This window comes from Podarcis pityusensis (assembly GCF_964106645.2).
Source record: "Podarcis pityusensis genome assembly, chromosome: 4".
Classification (NCBI taxonomy): domain Eukaryota; kingdom Metazoa; phylum Chordata; class Lepidosauria; order Squamata; family Lacertidae; genus Podarcis; species Podarcis pityusensis.
Genome location: NC_138027.1, coordinates 8,230,989 through 8,252,001, shown reverse-complemented (window position 1 = coordinate 8,252,001; position 21,013 = coordinate 8,230,989). Strand labels below are relative to the sequence as shown.

The window sequence follows — 21,013 nt, the reverse complement described above, 5'->3', positions numbered from 1 at the left end:
CCATTAGCATTTTCACACAGCAACAGCTTTAAAAAAAAAGAAAAGTTTCCTTCCTCTGCCAGCACAAGCACACTGCTGCTGTACACAAGAGACCCACACTGCATTAGCACACAACGGCTGCTTGCAGGCTGGCAAAAGGTGTGCCCAGACAGCTTCCCCAAGGAGCGGGACCAGTCAGGGCTAATCCTCAGGTCAGCTCAGGTGTCATGACCTGGGTTCTCAGAGACTTGTCACTATTTCTGCAGCAGGGTTTTGGCACAAAATGGGAGCTTTTCAGTGACTGCGATACGATACAATAATCTTTATTGTCATTGTCCCATGCAGAACAACGAAATTGAAAAAATCTACATCAGACATTCAAACACCAATACGCCTGCTATCCCAGCTATCCCAGCCTGGTTAACCCGCTAAAACTCTGATAAAGGTAAAGGGACCATTAGGTCCAGTCGTGGCCGACTCTGGGGTTGTGGCGCTCATCTCGCTTTACAGGCCGAGGGAGCCGGCGTACAGCTTCCGGGTCATGTGGCCAGCATGACTAAGCCGCTTCTGGAGAACCAGAGCAGTGCACGGAAACGCCGTTTACCTTCCCGCCAGAGCGGTACCTGTTTATCTACTTGCACTTTGACGTGCTTTCGAACTGCTAGGTTGGCAGGAGCAGGGACCGAGCAACGGGAGCTCACCCCGTCGCGGGGATTCGAACCGCCGACCTTCTGATCGGCAAGCCCTAGGCTCTGTGGTTTAACCCACAGCACCACCTGCATCCCAAAACTCTGATACCCCATAAACTCTGATACCCCATTAAATACAATATACTCCCATAGAGACAACTTTACACTGCGTTTAAAACCAAAATCGAAGCATTCAGGAGTGCTGGAAACTTGAGGCGTATGCATGCCTCTCTTCTAAAAGCATTGGCTATTCTACAGTTTTCCCCTTGGTGATACTGTTGGAAAAAGGGATTTTCAACTCTGATCAATACGAACGATCAGAAAACAGAAAGGCTTCTTTGTGTTAATCAGGATACGAGAATTTGTCTCACATTAAAGGTAAAGGGACCCTGACCATTAGGTCCAGTCGTGGCCGACTCTGGGGTTGCGGTGCTCATCTCACTTTATTGGCCGAGGGAGCCGGCATACAACTTCCGGGTCATGTGGCCAGCATGGCTAAGCCGCTTCTGGCGAAACCAGAGCAGCGCACGGAAACGCCGTTTACCTTCCTGCCAGAGTGGTACCTATTTATCTACTTGCACTTTGAGGTGCTTTCGAACTGCTATGTTGGCCGGAGCAGGGACCGAGGAACGGGAGCTCAGACCATCCCGGGGTTTCGAACCGCCGACCTTCTGATTGGCAAGCCCTAGGCTCTGTGGTTTAACCCACAGCGCCACCCATGTCCCTGTTTCTCAAATTAAGACCTAATATAAATGAGATCACCTGGCAAAAGCAAGCTCACACCTCTCATTGAGTTGTATTTAAGGTTCTACAGTATTTGCATTTATCATTATATTTTGGAAATGACTCCTGTTCTTACATAGCTGCCTTGTTTTATACTTTCTGAACATCCCAGGACCCTATTACAGTCATACCTCGGATTACAGACGCTTCAGGTTGCGTTTTCTCGGGTTACGGACTGCCGAAACCCGGAAGTACCGGAACGGGTTACTTCCAGGTTTCAGCAGTCGCGCATGTGCAGAAGCGCTAAATCACGCTTTGCGAATGCGCTGAAGTGCCGAATCGCAACCCGCGCGTGCGCAGATGCGCAGATGCGGGTTGCAAACGTGCATCCCGCACGGATCACATTCGCAACCTGAGCGTCCGCTGTATAGCGCAGTTGCGTTATATGTTATAAATCAAGCACTGCTAGGAGTTGTTCAATGTATTTATCAGTAAAAAAAACTCAGTGTGGCTCAAGAAAATTCCTATTCCAAAAGCGTGGCCCAGAGAAAAAAGTTTGAGAACCAGCGAGTTAACCACTGCACAGCACCGGTGCAATAGGGGCTGTAACTGGAGATGAGCATACAGATGTTCTGAGGACTTTGCAGAGGTCCAGACCTATTTGCCCGCTGTAGCAAATACAACAAAGGGTCTCCAAACAGTTATAAATGTTATTACGGCATAGGTTTTCATGGGCCACAGCCTACTGATGACAGATGATTTTGAGAAGTCCAAAAAGAGCAGCAAAGCCTTGAGAGGATTCAGAATTTAGGACTATTCTGGTTTTAAAGCAAGACTTGAGGATTCTAAGCGCCAGCCCTTCAAATTGACAGCATCTATTACAAGCCTCCGCTCTCATGTAACCATTCCCAGGTTCGCAGAGGAGGATTCTTGCTGAAGGAAAAGGGTTTGAAAGGATCCGTGGATCCCGTAACCAAGAATTTGACATACAGGGTGCTATTATGTAGATCTCTCTCTCTCGCTCACTCAGTTAGGCGTGCCATCAATCAACAGACTTGCGCGGCAAACGAAAAACAAAAAAACTGCTGGCTGGGCCTTTTCCTTGCTGATACCTTGAAATATTAATTGGATTTTGAAAGACACAGAAGACAAGATCGCTTGTAAACGGCTATCGGGAGAAACAGGAGACCATAATCCTCTTGCTTGACAGACGAGATGACAAGGGCTCTGTGGCTATCACGGCCCTTAAAAGCACAACAAAATCTATCCTCCTCAGAAGTTACAAGGTATATCCTTCTGTCATCCACTGCTACAAGATCCTTCCTCCTTGCAGACCAAGATTACCAGAGGACAGCAAACACGGCAAAAAATTTAGCTGGGACAATCAGAATAAGATCTACCACCTGACTGACATATTAAATGCCTAGTAAAGAAAGCCAATTCGTTCATATGTTTTATTTGGAGTGAAGGGCTGTTATTAACTCTTTCATTTGTTTAGTTGTAAATTCTTTTTTCTTTCTTTTTTTGCATAGCCAAGCACCCAGCTATAGCTGTATTTGACTGTATTTGATTCCTTTGCTGTAGCTTGTGGCTGACACAAATAAGGAGAATACAAAAACAGTCAGATTCCTTTCGTAGGTTCACCAGCAGGGCACAAAGGTGATGTCAACGTACTGTTTGTACTTTGCATCCAGCTCTCGCAGGTAGGCTGCCTCAGAACAAAAAGGTTCCATGTGGCTAAGAGATCATAGATATTCCCTCCATGCACTGGTCAATTTTTAAAATAAAAAACAGCTACAACTTCCTTCCAACTTGGAATAGCGATTCTTCTGTTTAAAGCAACCTAGAAGCATGCAAGATTTGCCTGCACACAGTATTCACAAAAACCACATAACCATATGAACCATACGAAATTATCACAGCCAAGTTCCATTGAAGAGGCCAGCAAACTTTTTCAGCAGGGGGCCGGTCCACTGTCCCTCAGACCTTGTGGGGGGCCGGACTATATTTTTTTTGGGGGGGGGGAATGAACGAATTCCTATGCCCCACAAATAACCCAGAGATGTATTTTAAATACAGTGGTACCTCGCAAGACGAATGCCTCGCAAGACGAAAAACTCGCAAGACGAAAGAGTTTTTTGTTTTTTGAGTTGCTTCGCAAGACGAATTTCCCTATGGGCTTGCTTCGCAAGACGAAAACGTCTTGCAAGTTTGTTTCCTTTTGGGTTTTCAATGCATTCCTATGGGAAACCGTGCGTCGCAAGACGAAAAATTCGCAAGACGAAAAAACTCGCAGAACGAATTAATTTCGTCTTGCGAGGCACCACTGTAAAAGCACACATTCTACTCATGTCAAAACACCAGGCAGGCTCCACAAATAATCCAGAGATGCATTTTAAATAAAAGGACACATTCTACTCATGTAAAAACACGCTGATTCCCAGACCATCAGCGGGCCAGATTTAGAAGGCGATTGGGCTGGATCCAGCCCCCGGGCCTTAGTTTGCCTACCCATGGGTTACAAGAAAAGGGGAAGAAATGAGACTGCAGGATCTCTTCATCCTGTCTGCTGGAAAACCAGCAAGTTTTGGCTCCCGCCTCCTTGAAATCTCTCCGGTCCAATCGCCATTACAAGAACTCGGTAAGTACGGAATAGCACCTGTGTTTTCTTCTTTCCTCCTCCCTCCCAACCCCAGTTCCTTTCGTGCCACGCCTTTTAGACTGCACAAGCCCAAGGAACTGTCTCGCCACTTCCATTAGTAAGCAGCTTTGGGAAGCCTATTCCTTTCTGCTGAAGAACTGGGTAGAAATGCTATAATCAGTTAAATCTGCATGTAGTTCCGCAAGCAAAAATGACAAGGAGCAAAGAGCCTGCGGAATTCGCACACAGTTCCACAAGTAGTTCGCCTCACCACCGACAGAGTGGTCGAACCTTAAAGGTCTACGTTTCTTAATCTTCACGGATGAATCACATTCTCAGATTCTCACATCCGAGGCAGCTCACACACTCACACAGACACCCCCCCCAACCTCGCAAGATTTCAAAAACGGGGGCAGCCTGCCAACAAATACAGAATAAATTCCAGCGACTCACCTTGGTGGTGTCATCATGTGACCGCTGGTATCGTTTCCAACGGCAACCGTAAATCCCCGTCAGACATGACAAACACAATTGTGGCTCGTAGTACTGTAGCGGTTGGTGTTTAACCATGCTCTTCTTCCCGGATCGTCACCAGCGGGCTACCAGAAATCCATCAGGGCCTTGGGAAATGCCCTACAAGAAAAGAGAGTGGGCAGTGAGAAGAAGAAGCAACATGGAGAATCACAGAGTTGGGAGGGGGTCCCCCAGCGGTCATCTAGACCAACCCCCCTTGCAACACACAAAACGGAAGTGTGGCACTCAAAACGGAACATGTTTGACTTCCAATAACAGTTCGCAAACCGGAACACTTACTTCTGAGTTTGCAGTGTTTGGGTTTGAGTACCAAGGCGTTTGAGAACCAAGGTACTGCTGTAATGAAAGTAAGAATTAAAAGATTGGTCAAGTCACCATCAAGCCGTCTTAAACATAAAACTTGTGTACAAAGCAGCAGCAGCTGAGTCATGAAGGATTCTCAAACACGCCTCAAAGTTCTGGATGAATAGAAAAATATTCAAAGTGCATCTGAACATCGCTGGGATGTTTCATCCGGAATGGAGTTCCACCACAGAACATCTCATCTCACATCGCCGACTATGAGACTTTCCCTACCCCAACCACAAAACCCAAGCCAGACAGTTTTAAGGAAGGCGCTTCTTCATTTCTGAAGTAAACAGGGAGTGGAAAATTTGGGATGTAATCATTATAAATAAAACAAGATACAAGCAATTATGGGAGAGAAGGGGCCATTAGAAGAGACTTTTAGAGCGGAGTTGTAACCGCTGGAATCAGTACAAACGAAATGAAGAAGTAACGATGGATGTGAAGTCAGTATGATTTAATTAACCGGATGTATAATATATGATTATTGTGTATTACGGAACTGGGAAAAATCAAATAAAAGGGCGGATTGGGCGGGGTGGGGAATGAGATAAACAAAGAATGAAGGCGGGGGGTCACTGATCAGGGCTTTTGTTGCAGCTTGCTGCCGTTAAGCAAGATGGGCAAGGGAAAGGGGGTGGGTTGGCGAGCCCATCAATGACATTGATCCACACTTACCGTATTTTTTGCTCTATAGGACGCACTTTTCCTCCTCCAAAAATTAAGGGGAAATGTGTGTGTGTCCTATGGAGCGAATGCAGGCTCCTTGGCTTCCGCGATAGCAATGCAAAGCCTCCGAAGCGCAGAGGGAGCACTCCCTCTGTGCTCCGGAGGCTTCGCGTTGCTTTCGCTGAAGCCTGGAAAGCAAGAGGGGTCGTGCGCACCGACCCCTCTCGTTCTCCAGGCTTCGGGGATAGCCGCCTGAAGCCTTCGGAGCGCAGCGCAAGTTCCTGCTGCGCTTCGGAGGCTTCAGGTTCCTTTCGCTGAAGCCAGGAGAGCAAGACACTCCTGGCTTCAGCAGAGAGGGAAGAAGAAGAAGAATAGTTTGGATTTGATATCCCGCTTTATCACTACCCGAAGGAGTCGCAAAGCGGCTAACATTCTCCTTTCCCTTCCTCCCCCACAACAAACACTCTGTGAGGTGAGTGGGGCTGAGAGACTTCAAAGAAGTGTGACTGGCCCAAGGTCACCCAGCAGCTGCATGTGGAGGAGCGGAGACGGGAACCCGGTTCCCCAGATTACGAATCTACCGCTCTTAACCACTACACCACACTGGCGCAACGCCCCTTCCGCCAAGTGGAAGGAGAAATGGAAGGGGCTCCATTTCTCCTGCCGCTTCGCTGAAGGGGCACTGAGCAGAGAGGGGGAGATTATTATTTTTTTCTTGTTCTCCCCCTCAAAAACAAGGTGCGTCCTATAGAGCGAAAAATACGGTACCAGCCGGAATGCTCACAGTCACAGAATTGTAGACTCGGTTTGGGCCCCTAAGGGCTATCTAGTCCAACCCTCTGCAATGCTGCCCCTGCCAGCCAGTGTAGGAGACAATACTGAGCTGGACAAACCAACGGCTGGACTTAGTATAAACACAGCAGTTCTCAACCTGTGGGTCCCCAGATGCTGTTGGACTACAACTCCCATCATCCCTGAGCTCTGGCCTTGCTAGTTAGGGGTGATGGGAGTTGTAGCTCAACAACATCTGGGGACCCACAGGTTGAGAAAGGCTGCTATAACGCCAATCCTGGCCCGACCGCACTGGCTGCCAATTAGTTTCCGGGCCCAATTCAAAGTGCTGCTATGACCTATAAAGCCTTAAACGGCTCAGGACCGCAATACCTCAAGGACCGCCTCTTTCCATATGAACCTACCCAGACCCTGAGATCATCTTCTGGGAACCTTCTTTGTGTGTCTCCTCCACGAGAGGTCTGGAAGGCGGCAACTCAAGAACGGGGCCTTTTTTGCGGTGGCTCCCCGTTTCTTAGGGTTGTGGGTTCAAGCCCAACATTGGGCAAAAGATTCCTGCATTGCACTAGATTTCCCTTGTGGTCCTTCCAACTCTATGATTCTAGCAATAGATAGTAATAATAATAATAATAATAATAATAATAATAATAATAATGTAGCTCCCTCTGCTTCTAATTAAGAGAGAGAGAGAGAGACGAGATGAATGGTTTGATGAAGATGATGGACTACGCCGAAATTGACTGGGAAAATCAAAAACCAGGAAGAGAAGAACTTTAAGAAGGAATGGGAAAATTTACACTGTACTCAAGACAACATTGTAAACAACTAAAAACCAGCAGCAATCGAGCAATGTTTGTAATGTACTAAAAATTAAGGTAAAACTGGATTGTGTAAGAAAAATAGAGAAAATAAGTGAAACAGTGGAGAAAGATTGAAAATGTTAACCATGGAAGGGTTGGGGAGGGGAGTCAAAGGATTCAAGGAATCCTAAATGATGATGGTGGTGGTGTTTGTTTGAATTTAAATTCAATAAACCAAATAAGAGAGAGAGAGAGAGAGAGAGAGAGAGATTAACCTCTTCGTCTGCCCGGTTGCCCTTTCAAACTCCATCACCCACCTGCCTCGTGCCGACAGGTAACAGACTTCGACAATGCAAAGCGGCCGAATCCTGGCCCTTCCACCATCCAGCCAACATCCTAAGCAAACAGGAACTGGGCCGAGAATAACATTTCCACTCTCTGGGCTTCCCCCACGGGAACTGCGGGGTTTTGTTGTTTTATCTTCCCTCGAGTGCCTGTCCCAGCGGATTCCCCGTCCTCTCTTTGACAAACCCAGCCCCCAGGCTCTGGCCTGCGAGGGACCGATTCCCCTCTGGCCCCCACGTCTCTGCCACAGGGGAGATGCAGCCTATGAATGATTCAAGCCTCTGCCGGCTAGTGTTACGCGTACAGAAATAAAACAGGAAGCAGGACAAGGGGGAATCAATTATTCACATTTTCGCAAGGTGCACCAGTAAAAAAGAAAAGAAAAGGGAAACGGGAGGTGGGGGAGAGGAAAGATCCCGCTGTGCCACCCATCAGCGATTGCTTTCCGACGACATGCAGAATCATCTCGCGGGAAAGATCATGGAATCGGTTTGCTGAATGCCAATACAAACGCTTGCTCAGAATAATTGTGAATTGTTTTGTTCTCAAGGAGAATTTATAAAGCTAGGTAAGTATCTTCCCTGAGCTATCAAATTGAAAGGATACATTCGGGCATAATACGCGGGTGGCGCTGTGGGTTAAACCACAGAGCCTAGGGCTTGCCAATCAGAAGGTCGGCGGTTTGAATCCCCGTGACGGGGTGAGCTCCCGTTGTTTGGTCCCTGCTCCTGCCAACCTAGCAGTTTGAAAGTACACCAATGCAAGTAGATAAATAGGTACCACTCCGGCAGGAAGGTAAACGGCGTTTCCGTGCGCTGCTCTGGTTCGCCAGAAGTGGCTTAGTCCTGCTGGCCACATGACCCAGAAGCTGTACGCCGGCTCCCTCGGCTAATAAATCGAGATGAGCAATGCAACCCCAGAGTCATCCGTGACTGGACCTAAGCGTCAGGGGTCCCTTTACCTTTACCTTTAACAACTTTAAAGATGCCCTCCCCATGTCATTTCCGTAACACAACTAACACTAAACAGGCAAGATGCTAATATCACCAAACATGTGAACGCCAGTTCCCAAAAACCAATTTTTTGGCTTTTCAGTGGTTCCTTTACTAGCCGGCTACAAATATGCACCTCGCTATTAGAAAGCAAAGGAAATTCTTTTACATCCACTGCCCTTAGCAGGCAGACCAAGTTCTGCTGATGAGCATCTTGGTCGAGAGCCAAGTTTCTACCATTACAATCTCTGGCGAAGCGCCGTTTGGGTGAAAATAAATCAACACAGCCAGAGAGAAGCGGAGCAGCTTTTCCACGGTGCAAATGAATAGACGAAAACAGTTGCCACCTGCTGCCACCCCATTTCCCCATCAGCCAACCCGCAAAAAAAAAATTCACCTCCAGATTATGTGCAGGAAGTCTGCAAGTCTCACTCTTTTGATACAAGGCTCCACCTTGGTTAACGATTCATCCACAGGTAATGAACGATAAGGATAATAAAAATTGTCATCAAGACAATGGGGTCGTTCCTCTTAAATGTCTCTTATTCCAGCAAGGAAGGTGCACAGCAGGGTGTGCTCTGACCCTCCTAAGGCCTAATGCTGGAAACGCCAATAATAATAAGAAGAAGAAGAAGAAGAAGAAGTGCAATGCTGGTGAAACATCTGTAACCCGAGGTACCACTGTACTCTATTCTGAACTAAAAGAAATGGAAAGTGTAATGCTGGTGGTCAACAAAAGAGGCTTAAAGACTCTCGCAAGGCAAATCTAAAAAAAATGAAGTATAAACACCGACAACTGGGAAACACTGGCCTGCAAATGTTCCAATTGGAGAACAGCCTTTACCAAAAGTGTCAGGGGTTTGAAGACGCTCAAACTCAGGACGCAAGGGAGAAATGTGCGAAGAGGAAGGAACACTTGGCAAATCCACACTGTGATCAACTCTCGCCCAGAAACCTATGTCCCCACTGTGGAAGGAGGTGTGGATCCAGAATTGGCCTCCACAGTCACTTACGGACTCACTGTTAAGACTATGTTCATGGAAGACAATCTTACTCAGCTACAAGTGATCGCCGAAGATGGAGGGGGGGAATGATGATGATGATCTTAATCTGGGCAGCGTCCAACATATATAACAACATAATAAAACATTAAACCTTAAAAGGTTTATACAGGGCTGACTTCAGATGTCTTCTAAATTTTATAGAGTTACTCATCTCCTTGACATATGACGGGAGGGCATTCCACAGGGCAGGCGCCACCACCGAGAAGGCCCTCTGCCTGGTTCCCAGTAACCTCACTTCTCGCAGGGAGGGAACCACCAGAAGGCCCTCAGAGCTGGACCCCAGTGTCCAGGCTGAACGATGGGGGTGGAGACGCTCCTTCAGGTATACTGGTCCAAGGCCATTTAGGGCTTTCAAGGTCAGCACCAACACTTTGAATTGTGCTTGGAAACGTACTGGGAGCCAATGTAGGTTTTTCAGGACGACACAGCAATTCTTCAAACAGCTCTTGTTTATTCACAGGCCAGAAGGGAACTGAACTGAAGGGTTCAGCCAGCCTGCTTATATAGACCTCTACTACAACGCAACAGCAACCACTTTCTGTAACTATCCAATCACTGAATGTCACTTCCAATCCCTTATTTGCATATGTGGACCTGAGTGAAAACTATCTACAGTATCCCCCTGCTTTAGGGACACAGTCACGCCATTCAGGACCAGGAAGCCCCACACACCTTCCCGCCCCCTGTCCATCAGAAACAACACAATCTTTCCCCCAAGATTCAGGAACGGAGAAATCAGCTCAGTGGTAGAGAACTTGAAAACATGTGGAGAAGCCAATGGCCCATTAAAACAGAATTTAAAGAATCCAGCTTGACTACCCAGGTGAGGTTATGCCCCCGCCACATGTTTCAAGCTAACCGTTTTTTCAAAACGCAACTCCAGTCAATTAATATTTGAGAGGAGAGGCATACGCAGCTCGGGCCCAATTAGCCAGATGTGTTTCGCATGGGTATCCGTGACATTTTTAGCAGGGTGGGGTGAACCGCGGTAACAAAGCGATAAGCGATTGCGAAGCCTATTAAAGAGCTGGGTAATTGTGTGCCAAACACATTTGCAATCTCTCCAGGCTCGTTAGAAGATTACTTCCCGTCTCGCACACTGGGGGGAATACCAAAAATAAACTTTTCTTTATTTTTTTCCCCCTGCTGAAGTGTTTGCAAGCTCTCAAGGAGTCAATTAAGTCCTCCTGAATAAGCTGAAGGCCAACTCGGAATCTGTGGGAGGCCAGACAATTTTTTATTTTTTAAAAAAAAAACAAATAACCTGATTGAAACTAGACGGGATCCAATTGCATCACCACTTTGTTTGTCCTAAAAGAAGAGTAGAGAGGGAAACCCAGTCAGAGGGGCGACATATAAATTATTATTATTATTATTATTATTATTATTATTATTATCATTATTACCATTACCACAAACACCACACTTCCCTTCCAAAGACCACATGCCAAGGTGAAAGACTTCTGGGAAAAGATTTATAATGAATTGAAAAAAATGTGAAATATAAATTTATAAAGAAACCAGAGGCCTTTCTTCTTGGAATAACAGGTTTGGAATTGCCCAAGAAATATGTTAAATTATTTTTGTATGCCACAACTGCTGCTCATATTTTGTTAGCTACAAAGTGGAAAGCCCAAGAATTACCAACAATAGAAGAATGGCAGATGAAGATGATGGATTTTTCGGAGCAAGACGACGTAACCGGAAGAGTCCGCGACCAGGAGGAGGAGTATCAGGAAGAGTGGAATAAATTTAATGATTATTTAGTTAAATTTGCTAAGTTAAACTAACTGAAAACAGCTTGCAGATACTTAATGGGCTTAGGATTTTATTTATGTTAAGTGATGAATTAATATGTTTAATTCCATAAGGTGAAGATCTAAGGATGTTAATGTTTAAGTTAAATTTCATAAAAATTGGGATTTGGAAAACCGTTAAAAGGACATGCAATGAAATTCAACCAAGAGGAAGCGAGGAAGTCACTTAACAAAGTTAATAACTGTAATTTTCAATAAGGCTATGATTTTTGTGTGTTTGTTTGTTTATAATATTGTGGAAACTAATAAAATTTTTGAGAAAAAAACAAAAAACAAAGACCACATGCCAGAGCAATGAATATGATGATATGGATTTGGGGAGGGACCCCCCTAAACCATGGGTCGGCAAACTAAGGCCCACCGGCCGGATCAGGCCCAACTGGATTTATTTTATTTTATTTTATTTTGTAAGCTTATGGGCTCAAGGAAGCCCTTGAGGATGATGAGAATCGATCACAATTCACTCCGAGAACATCTGACTGGCAGGTCATATTAGGGGGTTTTGAAGGCGAAGGAAGAAGCTATTTGCAAATCCATTTCATCAGTAGCCCCTTCATCAGCCTTTCACAAAGAGAAACCACGAGGGAATCATCAACTCTCTTAGTGGATGACTCCAATATCTATTTAGTCAAAGTGCTTTCAAGCCGGGGGGGGGGGGGCAAGAGAATTCATTTTTTATTACCCTGAACTCTTAATGCAGTCCAGCGCTTGCTATCTCCTTCCATCTGATATATTTTTCTCATTTTCCTGCTTCTGCGCCAAAGCCACAAAACACATTTTGCCAGCTCGCAGCAAGTAGCTGCGCAAACCAATACAACAATATTCAGCCCAGCTGTCCCCAACATATATCAGGAAGGATCGCTGCTTTCTGCTACCGACTCTCAACCCCCAAGAAATCAGTGCCTTTTGGGAAGGGTTTTTTTTTAATTAAAAAATTGTGCTCCTGTGTCTAACTGCCTAACCATCAGTAAAATCTGAATCCGGCTTGCAGCTATTTCACAATAAAGTTCAGAAACATCCATTATGGCGTTAAACATCTTTGCAAATTAAGACACCTTTCAACACACACGCACAAGCAAAATCATTGCGGTCAGTTTATTAACATGCCTGAAGCACTAGTCTTGATGGTATTTAATCAGTACTTAACTGGGCTCTTTGTCATTTAATCTTCCTCCGTTTTATAATTTTGTATTCATTTTGCATTTGGACATTACTGCAAGACCCCTAGAAGCTAAATAGCTCAGTCAGTAGAACATGAGACTCTTAATCTCAGGGTCACGGGCAGCGCCGGATTTACGTACAGTGGTACCTCGGGTTACATACGCTTCAGGTTACAGACTCCACTAACCCAGAAATATTACCTCGGGTTAAGAACTTTGCTTCAGGATGAGAACAGAAATCATGCTCCGGCGGAGTGGCAGCAGCAGGAGGCCCCATTAGCTAAAGTGGTGCTTCAGGTTAAGAACAGTTTCAGGTTAAGTACGGACCTCCGGAACGAATTAAGTACTTAACCCGAGGTACCACTGTATAAGCTAAACAAGCTATAGCTTAGGGCCCCACTCTCTTGGGGGGGCCCCAAAAATGTAAAGAAAAAAAACACCCGGGTGTACATTTCCAAAATATAAGATAAAAAACAAATAAAATAAAACCTACATACAGCAAGTGTTTTGTGTTGTGTAGGCTGCTAGGATGTAAGTCATGGGTAGGCAAACTAAGGCCCAGGGGCCGGATCCGGCCCAATTGTCTTCTAAATCCGGCCCGTGGATGGTCCGGGAATGAGAGTGTTTTTACATGAGTAGAATGTGTCCTTTTATTTAAAATGCATCTCTGGGTTATTTGTGGGGCATAGGAATTCGCTCATTATTATTTTACAAAATATAGTCCAGCCCCCACAAGGTCTGAGGGACAGTGGACCGGCCCCCTGCTGAAAAAGTTTGCTGACCCCTGATGTAAGTAATGGGCCCCACCTGCTAGCCAGCTCCCTAAAATATCACTGGTTTGCATTATTAAGTTTGTTATGAACAAAAAATCATTTTAAGTTAGAGCTTAATAATTATTTCACTATTAATATACTTCTTCTTAATTGCATTTCGGTTTAACAATTGCATTGATAAAATACATATTTTGTTATGTGCAAATGGCTTCAGATACCTATTAGGTCCATAAATTGCCATCTAGCATATATTCAACACAAAAAAACAGCGACATTTTGTTGTGGGCAAAGGACAGCTGGACATATAAAGGGCCCCATTACCTTCAGTAGCTTAGGGCCTCATCAAACCTAAATCGGACCCTGGTCATGGGTTCAATCCCCACACTGGGCAAAAGATTCCTGTATTGAAGGGGGTTGGACTAGATGACCCTGGTACAATGCAGGAATCTTAACTAGAGCATCTATGGCAAATGGCCGTTCAACCTCTGCTTAAAAACCTCCAAGGAAGGAGAGCCCACAAACTTCTGAGTGAGTCCGTTCCACTGTGGAGCAGCTCTTACCGTCAGAAAGTTCTTCCTGATGTTGAGTCAGAATCTCCTTTCTTCTAAGTCATGGGTTCGAGTCCTACCCTCCAGAGCAGGAGAAAACAAGCTTGCTCCATTTCCCATGTGACAGCCCTTCAGATATTTGAAGATGATGATGATGATGATGATGATTTGAACCCTGCCCCCATCTGTCCGAGTTTCCCCAGCCACTCTGGGCGGCTCCCAACAGAATATTAAAAATAGAATCAAACATTAAAAACTTCCCTAAACAGGGCTGCCTTCAGATGTCTTCTAAAAGTTGTGTAGTTCTTTATCTCCTTGATATCTGATGGGAGTGTGTTCCACAGGGCAGGTGCCACCACCAAGAAGGCCCTCTGCCTGCTTCCCTGTAACCTCACTTCTCGCAGAGAGGGAACCGCCAGAAGGCCCTCGGAGCTGGACCTCTCGGCCAATAAAGCGAGATGAGCGCCGCAACCCTCGAGTCGGCCACGACTGGACCTAATGGTCAGGGGTCCCTTTACCTTTATGACTTCCCTTGAGCTGGACACTAGACTTCTGTTGATGCAGCCTAGAACTGCATTAGCTGTTTCTGCAGCCAAAGAACCCCTGAAAGCTATTCCCGGATAGCAACATGATGTGCCTTTGCTTAGGGCTGTACACAAATTACAGACGTTTCTGCACACAGCTCGCGCCACGGACTTTCAGCTGCTTGAGCAAAGCATTGCAATTTAGGCCTCTTCATTTAGCACCTTCATGCTTAGCTAGATAATTCTAAATGCTCAGTCGCCCGGGATGCTTGCAAGAGTGCGAAAGGGGAAGCAAATGACGTCCCTCTCCACACACCTCAGCTGCAGGGATCAGATTTGGTTAAGAATAAGGTTGGCAATATTGGATAGTGGGCTGTGATGCAATTTTATTATCTTCTGATGGCTGCAAAGCCTTTGAGGGTAATAAGGATTGACTGACAGATACTTAGCTTGCATGTTCAGACTACAGCACCCCCCGGAAACCGACAGAACTGCTCCTTAAAAATATATATACAGTGGTACCTCGGGTTAAGTACTTAATTTCTTCCGGAGGTCCGTACTTAACCTGAAACTGTTCTTAACCTGAAGCACCACTTTAGCTAATGGGGCCTCCTGCTGCTGCTGCGCCGCCGGAGCACGATTTCTGTTCTCATCCTGAAGCAAAGAACTGTTCCTTAAAAATATATATACAGTGGTACCTCGGGTTAAGTACTTAATTCATCCTGGAGGTCTGTTCTTAACCTGAAACTGTTCTTAACCTAAAGCACCACTTTAGCTAATGGGGCCTCCCGCTGCTGCCGCGCAATTGCTGTTCTCATCCTGAAGCAAAGTTCTTAACCCAAGGTACTATTTCTGGGTTAGCGGAGTCTGTAACCTGAAGCGAATGTAACCTGAAGCGTATGTAACCCAAGGTACCACTGTATTCTTGTTTGCTCCCTTCTTGTGGTATTGTTTTTGTCTGTTTGTGTTGTATGTTTTGCAATTAAGATAATAAATAATTATAATTATAATTATAATTAAAGATATACAGTACTATTTCTGGGTTAGCGGAGTCTGTAACCTGAAGCGTCTGTAACTGAGGTACCACAGTATAACGAAGTCATCAGATGAACCTCCCTAAGGAGAACATTCCACAAACATGGAGCCACTGCAGAAAAGGCCCTGCTCCCATGTTGCAGGTCATCGAACCTCTGAAGCTAGAGGAATGACCACAAAGGCCACCTCTGCCCATCTCGGTGCCAGAGATACCACCCAATATTAAGCAGTTTCAAAGTTTTTGTGGAACTGAAGAGTTGGAAGGGCGCCCAAAGGTCATCCAGTCCAGCCCGCTGAAATGCAGGAATCTCAACTAAACCATCACTGAAAGATGGCCTTCCAGGCTCTACTTAAATGCCTCAAAGGAAAGAGAGTCCTATGTTTACTTGATACAAAGGACTCAAGCAGGGAAAACTTCGCCGCTCTCTAGAAGCCACCTTTTCCTAAGTCAGGTCACCTGGCTGCAAGGTCTGAGATAGGGGACATCCAACCATACCTGGGAGGTGCCAGAGAGCGTACCTGGGACCATCTGCAATCCAAGGAGAGATGGATCGCCAGCAAAGGGAGAGCATCTCTTCTCCTACAGACAGAATGGAGATACAGGTGATATCCCTCTTCACATACTAGCAAAAAAATACCCCTAAATAAATTGCAGGCTAGTAAGTTTCTTAGGGATGAAGGTGGCACTGTGGGTTAAACCACAGAGCCTGGGGCTTGCCGATCAGAAGGTCGGTGGTTCGAATCCCCACAACAGGGTGAGCTCCCATTGCTCTGTCCCAGCTCCTGCCAACATAGCAATTCAAAAGCATGTCAAAGTAGATAAATAGGTACCACTCCAGCGGGAAGGTAAAAGGTGTTTCCGTGCGCTGCTCTGGTTCGCCAGAAGTGGCTTGGTCAGGCTGGCCACATGACCCAGAAGCTGTACGCCGGCTCCTTTGGCCAGTAAAGTGAGATGAGCGCCGCAACCCCAGAGTCGTCCGTGACTGGACCTAATGGTCAGGGGTCCCTTTACCTTTACCTAGTAAGTTTCTTATTTCCAAACGTGGGTCAAATGGGCCGAGGGGGGATTAGACCCACAGTGTCCTCTCTGCCAATGAGACTACAATGGTACCGTGGTTCTCAAACTTAATCCGTTCTGGAAGTCCGTTCCAAAACCAAAGCATTCCAAAACCAAGGCGTGCCTTCCCATAGATAGTAGTGCAAAACGGATTAAAGTGTTCCAGACTTTTAAAAACAACCCCTAAAACAGCAATTTAACATGAATTTTACTATCTAACGGAGCCATTGATCCATAAAATGAAATCAATAAACAATGCACTGCGGTCACACAATCAACTAATCAGGAGCTGAACTGGGTTCCACACAGTCACAAAAACAAAATGAAAAAGAGCCACAAAAACAAAAACGCAAAACAAATAGCAAAAACAGACAGACCTCAGCGTAACACTCAAAACAGAAGTGTGGCTCTCAAAACAGAGCACGTTTGGCTTCCAAAAAAAGTTCGCAGAGTGCAATACTTACTTCCGGATTTGCAGTGTTTGGGTTCCAAGTTGTTTGAGTACCAAAGCATTTGAGAACCAAGGTACCACTGTACTGCAATTCCAAAAGGAAGTGCTGATATTAAAACCTGATTTGGGAAAAGCATGGAAGAGTTATTAGTTTGGTGTGCAAATCCTGATTTGGCAGGGGCCATAATTCACCCTCCCTGTGTGCAGGAGGGGAGACATTTCCCCCGACTTTGCACTTCTTCACTGCCTCTACGAAAGATGCTTTTTTGACCTTTCATTCAGTCTAAGACTTAAGCTGAGGTTAAGGGCGCGTTTGTTAATTAAAGGATCTTTAGCCGCACACGCGTATAATAATTTGCCCACGCATTAGCTTTTGGCCTGACAGCTTAGCAAGGGGAGGAAGGGGGAAAAAACAAAACCAGAGAAGAGATGAGAAAGTAATTATGAAAGGAATTTCTCATTAAAGGAGCTTGCGGGGAAGACCTATGAACCAACCGCCTGGTCTAAGCAACCTGGAAGTGGTGGGGAAATGGCTTGGTTCCTTTTGAAGGGTGGCAAAGAACAAGAGTTATTTCAAGGAACTTTTATTACCGTATTTTTCGCTCTATAGGACGCACATTTTCCCCTTCAAAAATGAAGGGGAAATGTGTGTGCGTCCTATGGAGCGAAGACGCCATAGCCCCGCGACCCTCTCCCGGCTCTCCGCTGCACCTTTCCGCTGCTCCCTGACCTGCTCATTGGGGCTGGTGGTGGGCTTCCCCCCGCCAGCCCCAAAGAGCAGGTCGAAAGGAACCTGAAGCCTGGAGAGCAAGAGGGGTCAGTGCACACCGACCCCTCTCGCTCTCCAGGCTTCCAAGGTAGCCGCCTGAACGCACCTTAAATGGCACCTTGTTTTAGAGCGGGAAAACAAGAGGGAGAAAGTTCTCCCCCTCTCTGCGCAGCGCCTCCTGCCGCTTCGCTGAAGGGGCCCTCGGCAGAGAGGGGGAGATTTTTTTTTCTTGTTCTCCCCCCTCTAAAACAAAGTGCGTCCTATTGTCCGGTGCGTCCTATGGTGCGAAAAATACGGTATGTTTTTATATAAGCGTGAAGCAGCCCAGAGTGGCTAGGAAAACTCATGTCAGATGGGTGGGGTACAAACTAAAACAGTGGTCAGTAGATCATCATCTTTATTGTTGCACAACAGGTCCCCACAGAAGTAAGAACTTTTTTTAAAACTTCCCTCGTCCCCCCAGAATACACTTTAAGCAGCATCATTGATACAGCATCACTGCATCACTAGCATGTCACAAATGGGGAGGGGTATACAAGGGTTACACAAGTTCAACATTAGGCCACTTGATCAGACACCTTTCCCAACAGCTCTTAAGTAAAGGTAAAGGGACCTCTGACCCCTGTTAAGTCCAGTCTCTGGAGTTGCGGCGCTCATCTTGCTTTACTGGCCAAGGGAGCCAGCGTACAGCTTCCGGGTCATGTGGCCAGCATGACGAAGCCACTTCTGGCGAACCAGAGCAGTGCACGGAAACGCCGTTTACCTTCCCGCCGGAGCGGTACCTATTTATCTACTTGCACTTTGACGTGCTTTCGAACTGCTAGGTTGGCAGGAGCAGGGACCGAGCAACGGGAGCTCACCCCGTCGCGGGGATTCGAACCGCCAACCTTCTGATCGGCAAGTCCTAGGCTCTGTGGTTTAACCCACAGCGCCACCCGCGTCCCAACGTCTTAAGTCCCCATCACGAAAGAACAATAAAACTCTTGACATATCCTTGCCCTCAAATCTTGCCTGGAGATGGGCTTTCATAACACCTGACTTGCTCAACTGCCTCTGTGGATGTCGATTGTTCCCCCCGGTCGCTCCCTGGGTGGGGGGCCGTGTCTGTTCTCTCACGCTTGGGGAATTATGGCAGGATGCCCTGTTCCTGCTGGCTATGTGACTTCCGACTTCTTGGTTCATGGAGGGAGGTGGAACCAAAATTCACCTTTCTTTAATGGTCGGTTAAAGTATGGATTTTCTCCAATTTTTTAAAGCTTGGTATCTTCCCTTTAGCTATCAAGTCGAAAGGATACATTCAGGCACAATATTTGTAACAACTTTTAAGATCCCCCCCCCCCATGTCATTTCTGTAACAATAGAGCTGCCTCATAGCACACATACTTTACGGAACCAGGGTAAAAAGGTAAAGGTAAAGGGACCCCTGACCATTAGGTCCAGTCGTGACCGACTCTGGGGTTGCGGCGCTCATCTCGCTTTATTGGCTGAGGGAGCCGGCATACAGCTTCCGCGTAATGTGGCCAGCAGCACTAAGCCGCTTCTGGCAAACCAGAGCAGCGCACGGAAACGCTGTTTACCTTCCCGCCGGAGTGGTACCTATTTATCTACTTGCACTTTGACGTGCTTTCAAACTGCTAGGTTGGCAGGAGCAGGGACTGAGCAATGGGAGCTCACCCCGTTGTGGGGATTCGAACCGCCAACCTTCTGATCGGCAAGCCCTAGGCTCTGTGGTTTAGACCACAGCGCCACCAGCGTCAGCCTCTTAAGTACCCATCATGAAAGAACAATAAAACTCTTTGCATACCCTTGCCCTCAAAACGACGGAGGTGAAGATGCTCCTTCAGGTCTACTGAGCCGAGGCCATTTAGGGCTTTCAAGCTCAGCACCAACACTTTGAATTGTTCTTGTAAACGTATTGGGTATTAGCTTACACAGTGGTACCTCGGGTTAAGTACTTAATTCATTCCGGAGGTCCGTTCTTAACCTGAAACTGTTCTTAACCTGAAGCACCACTTTAGCTAATGGGGCCTCCCACTGCCGCCGTGCCACTGGAGCACAATTTCTGTTCTCATCCTGAAGCAAAGTTCTTAACCCGAGGTAATATTTCTGGGTTAGTGGAGCCTGTAACCTGAATTGTATGTAACCTGAAGCGTATGTAACCCCAGGTACCACTGTATATCTGAGTTCCTAACACTACCTCTGTGCCCACCAAGCTTCTTACAAAAACCTTCCACCCACAAAATAAATAAAATTAGACAAGCCACAATGCATAATACAATTAAAATGCAAAGGGGTGACAGCACCAGCCACTGTCATTGAGGTGGTCCCAGGTGGATGTGCTCAGATCTTGCTTGCATCCTTCCCTTTTGGCCACCTTGGGAACAGGATGCTGGTCTCTATGGGCCTGATCCCAGCAGCTGGGCTCTTCTTATGCTTTGAGGGGTTTTTAAGACAGCGTTTCGGGGCAGCAAAGGAGAGAGGGTAGAAGGCGATGGCCTGAAAGCTGGAATCCAAAGAGAAGCTCAGCACATAGCAAGCTAAAAGGACTTTTGTTTTTTGTTTTTTTATAATTTTTTATTAAAGTTTTAAACAACAAAACAAGAAAAACAACACACACAAAAAACAATACAAAACTTAACAATAAAAACACAAAACACAACAATTAAAAACAAACTCTCTTTTCCATTTCCAATTTTAAATTACTTATTTTCTAGACTTCCTCATACCTCCCTCTTTTGTATTCCAGTCCACATTATTTGTCCAGCAGTTTCTTTTCCACTTTTTTAATCCCAATCTTTAATTTAATAAAATGTTAAAATATATAACTTCAACTTTTTTAAACCTAATCCTTGATCTTAATATCATATAACTTTAAAAATTTCCCTTTTAATATCAAATTTCCATTTCTTTAAACATCTTTAATCTTGATCTTTAATCTTAATCTATCCTTAACTTTAACCTGTGCAGCTGGAAACCACTTGTTTTCAGTCCAACATCACTCTAACATTCCTTAATTTTGCAGTGTTTCTGAAGATAGTCTTTGAATTTCTTCCAGTCTTCCTCCATCGACTCTTCTGCAAGCTAAAAGGACTTTTGAGCCGCAGCAAGATTATTGTTAGTCCAGAAATGGAAGCAAGAAAAAATTCTGACGAAAGAATAATGACAGATGAAAATAATGGACTATGCAGAATTGGACAAAATGACAGGAAGGATTCAAAACCTGTGGGACCAGAGATTTACAGAAGATTGGAAGAAGTATATGAACTATTTGAAGAGCAACTGTAACCAACAAATTACACTAGCAGG

The 21,013-nt window shown here is 45.8% G+C and overlaps 1 protein-coding gene across 1 annotated transcript in view; it reads right to left on the bottom strand.

Moving 5' to 3' along the window:
* GDPD5 (glycerophosphodiester phosphodiesterase domain containing 5) overlaps positions 1-21,013 on the bottom strand; it is a 175,339-nt gene that overhangs the window by 93,216 nt on the left and 61,110 nt on the right. The window contains exon 2 of the mRNA XM_081002151.1: positions 4,486-4,665. Coding sequence (XP_080858277.1) covers positions 4,486-4,602 — 117 coding nt within the window. The 5' untranslated portion in view covers positions 4,603-4,665. The remainder of the gene's footprint in view (positions 1-4,485; positions 4,666-21,013) is intronic.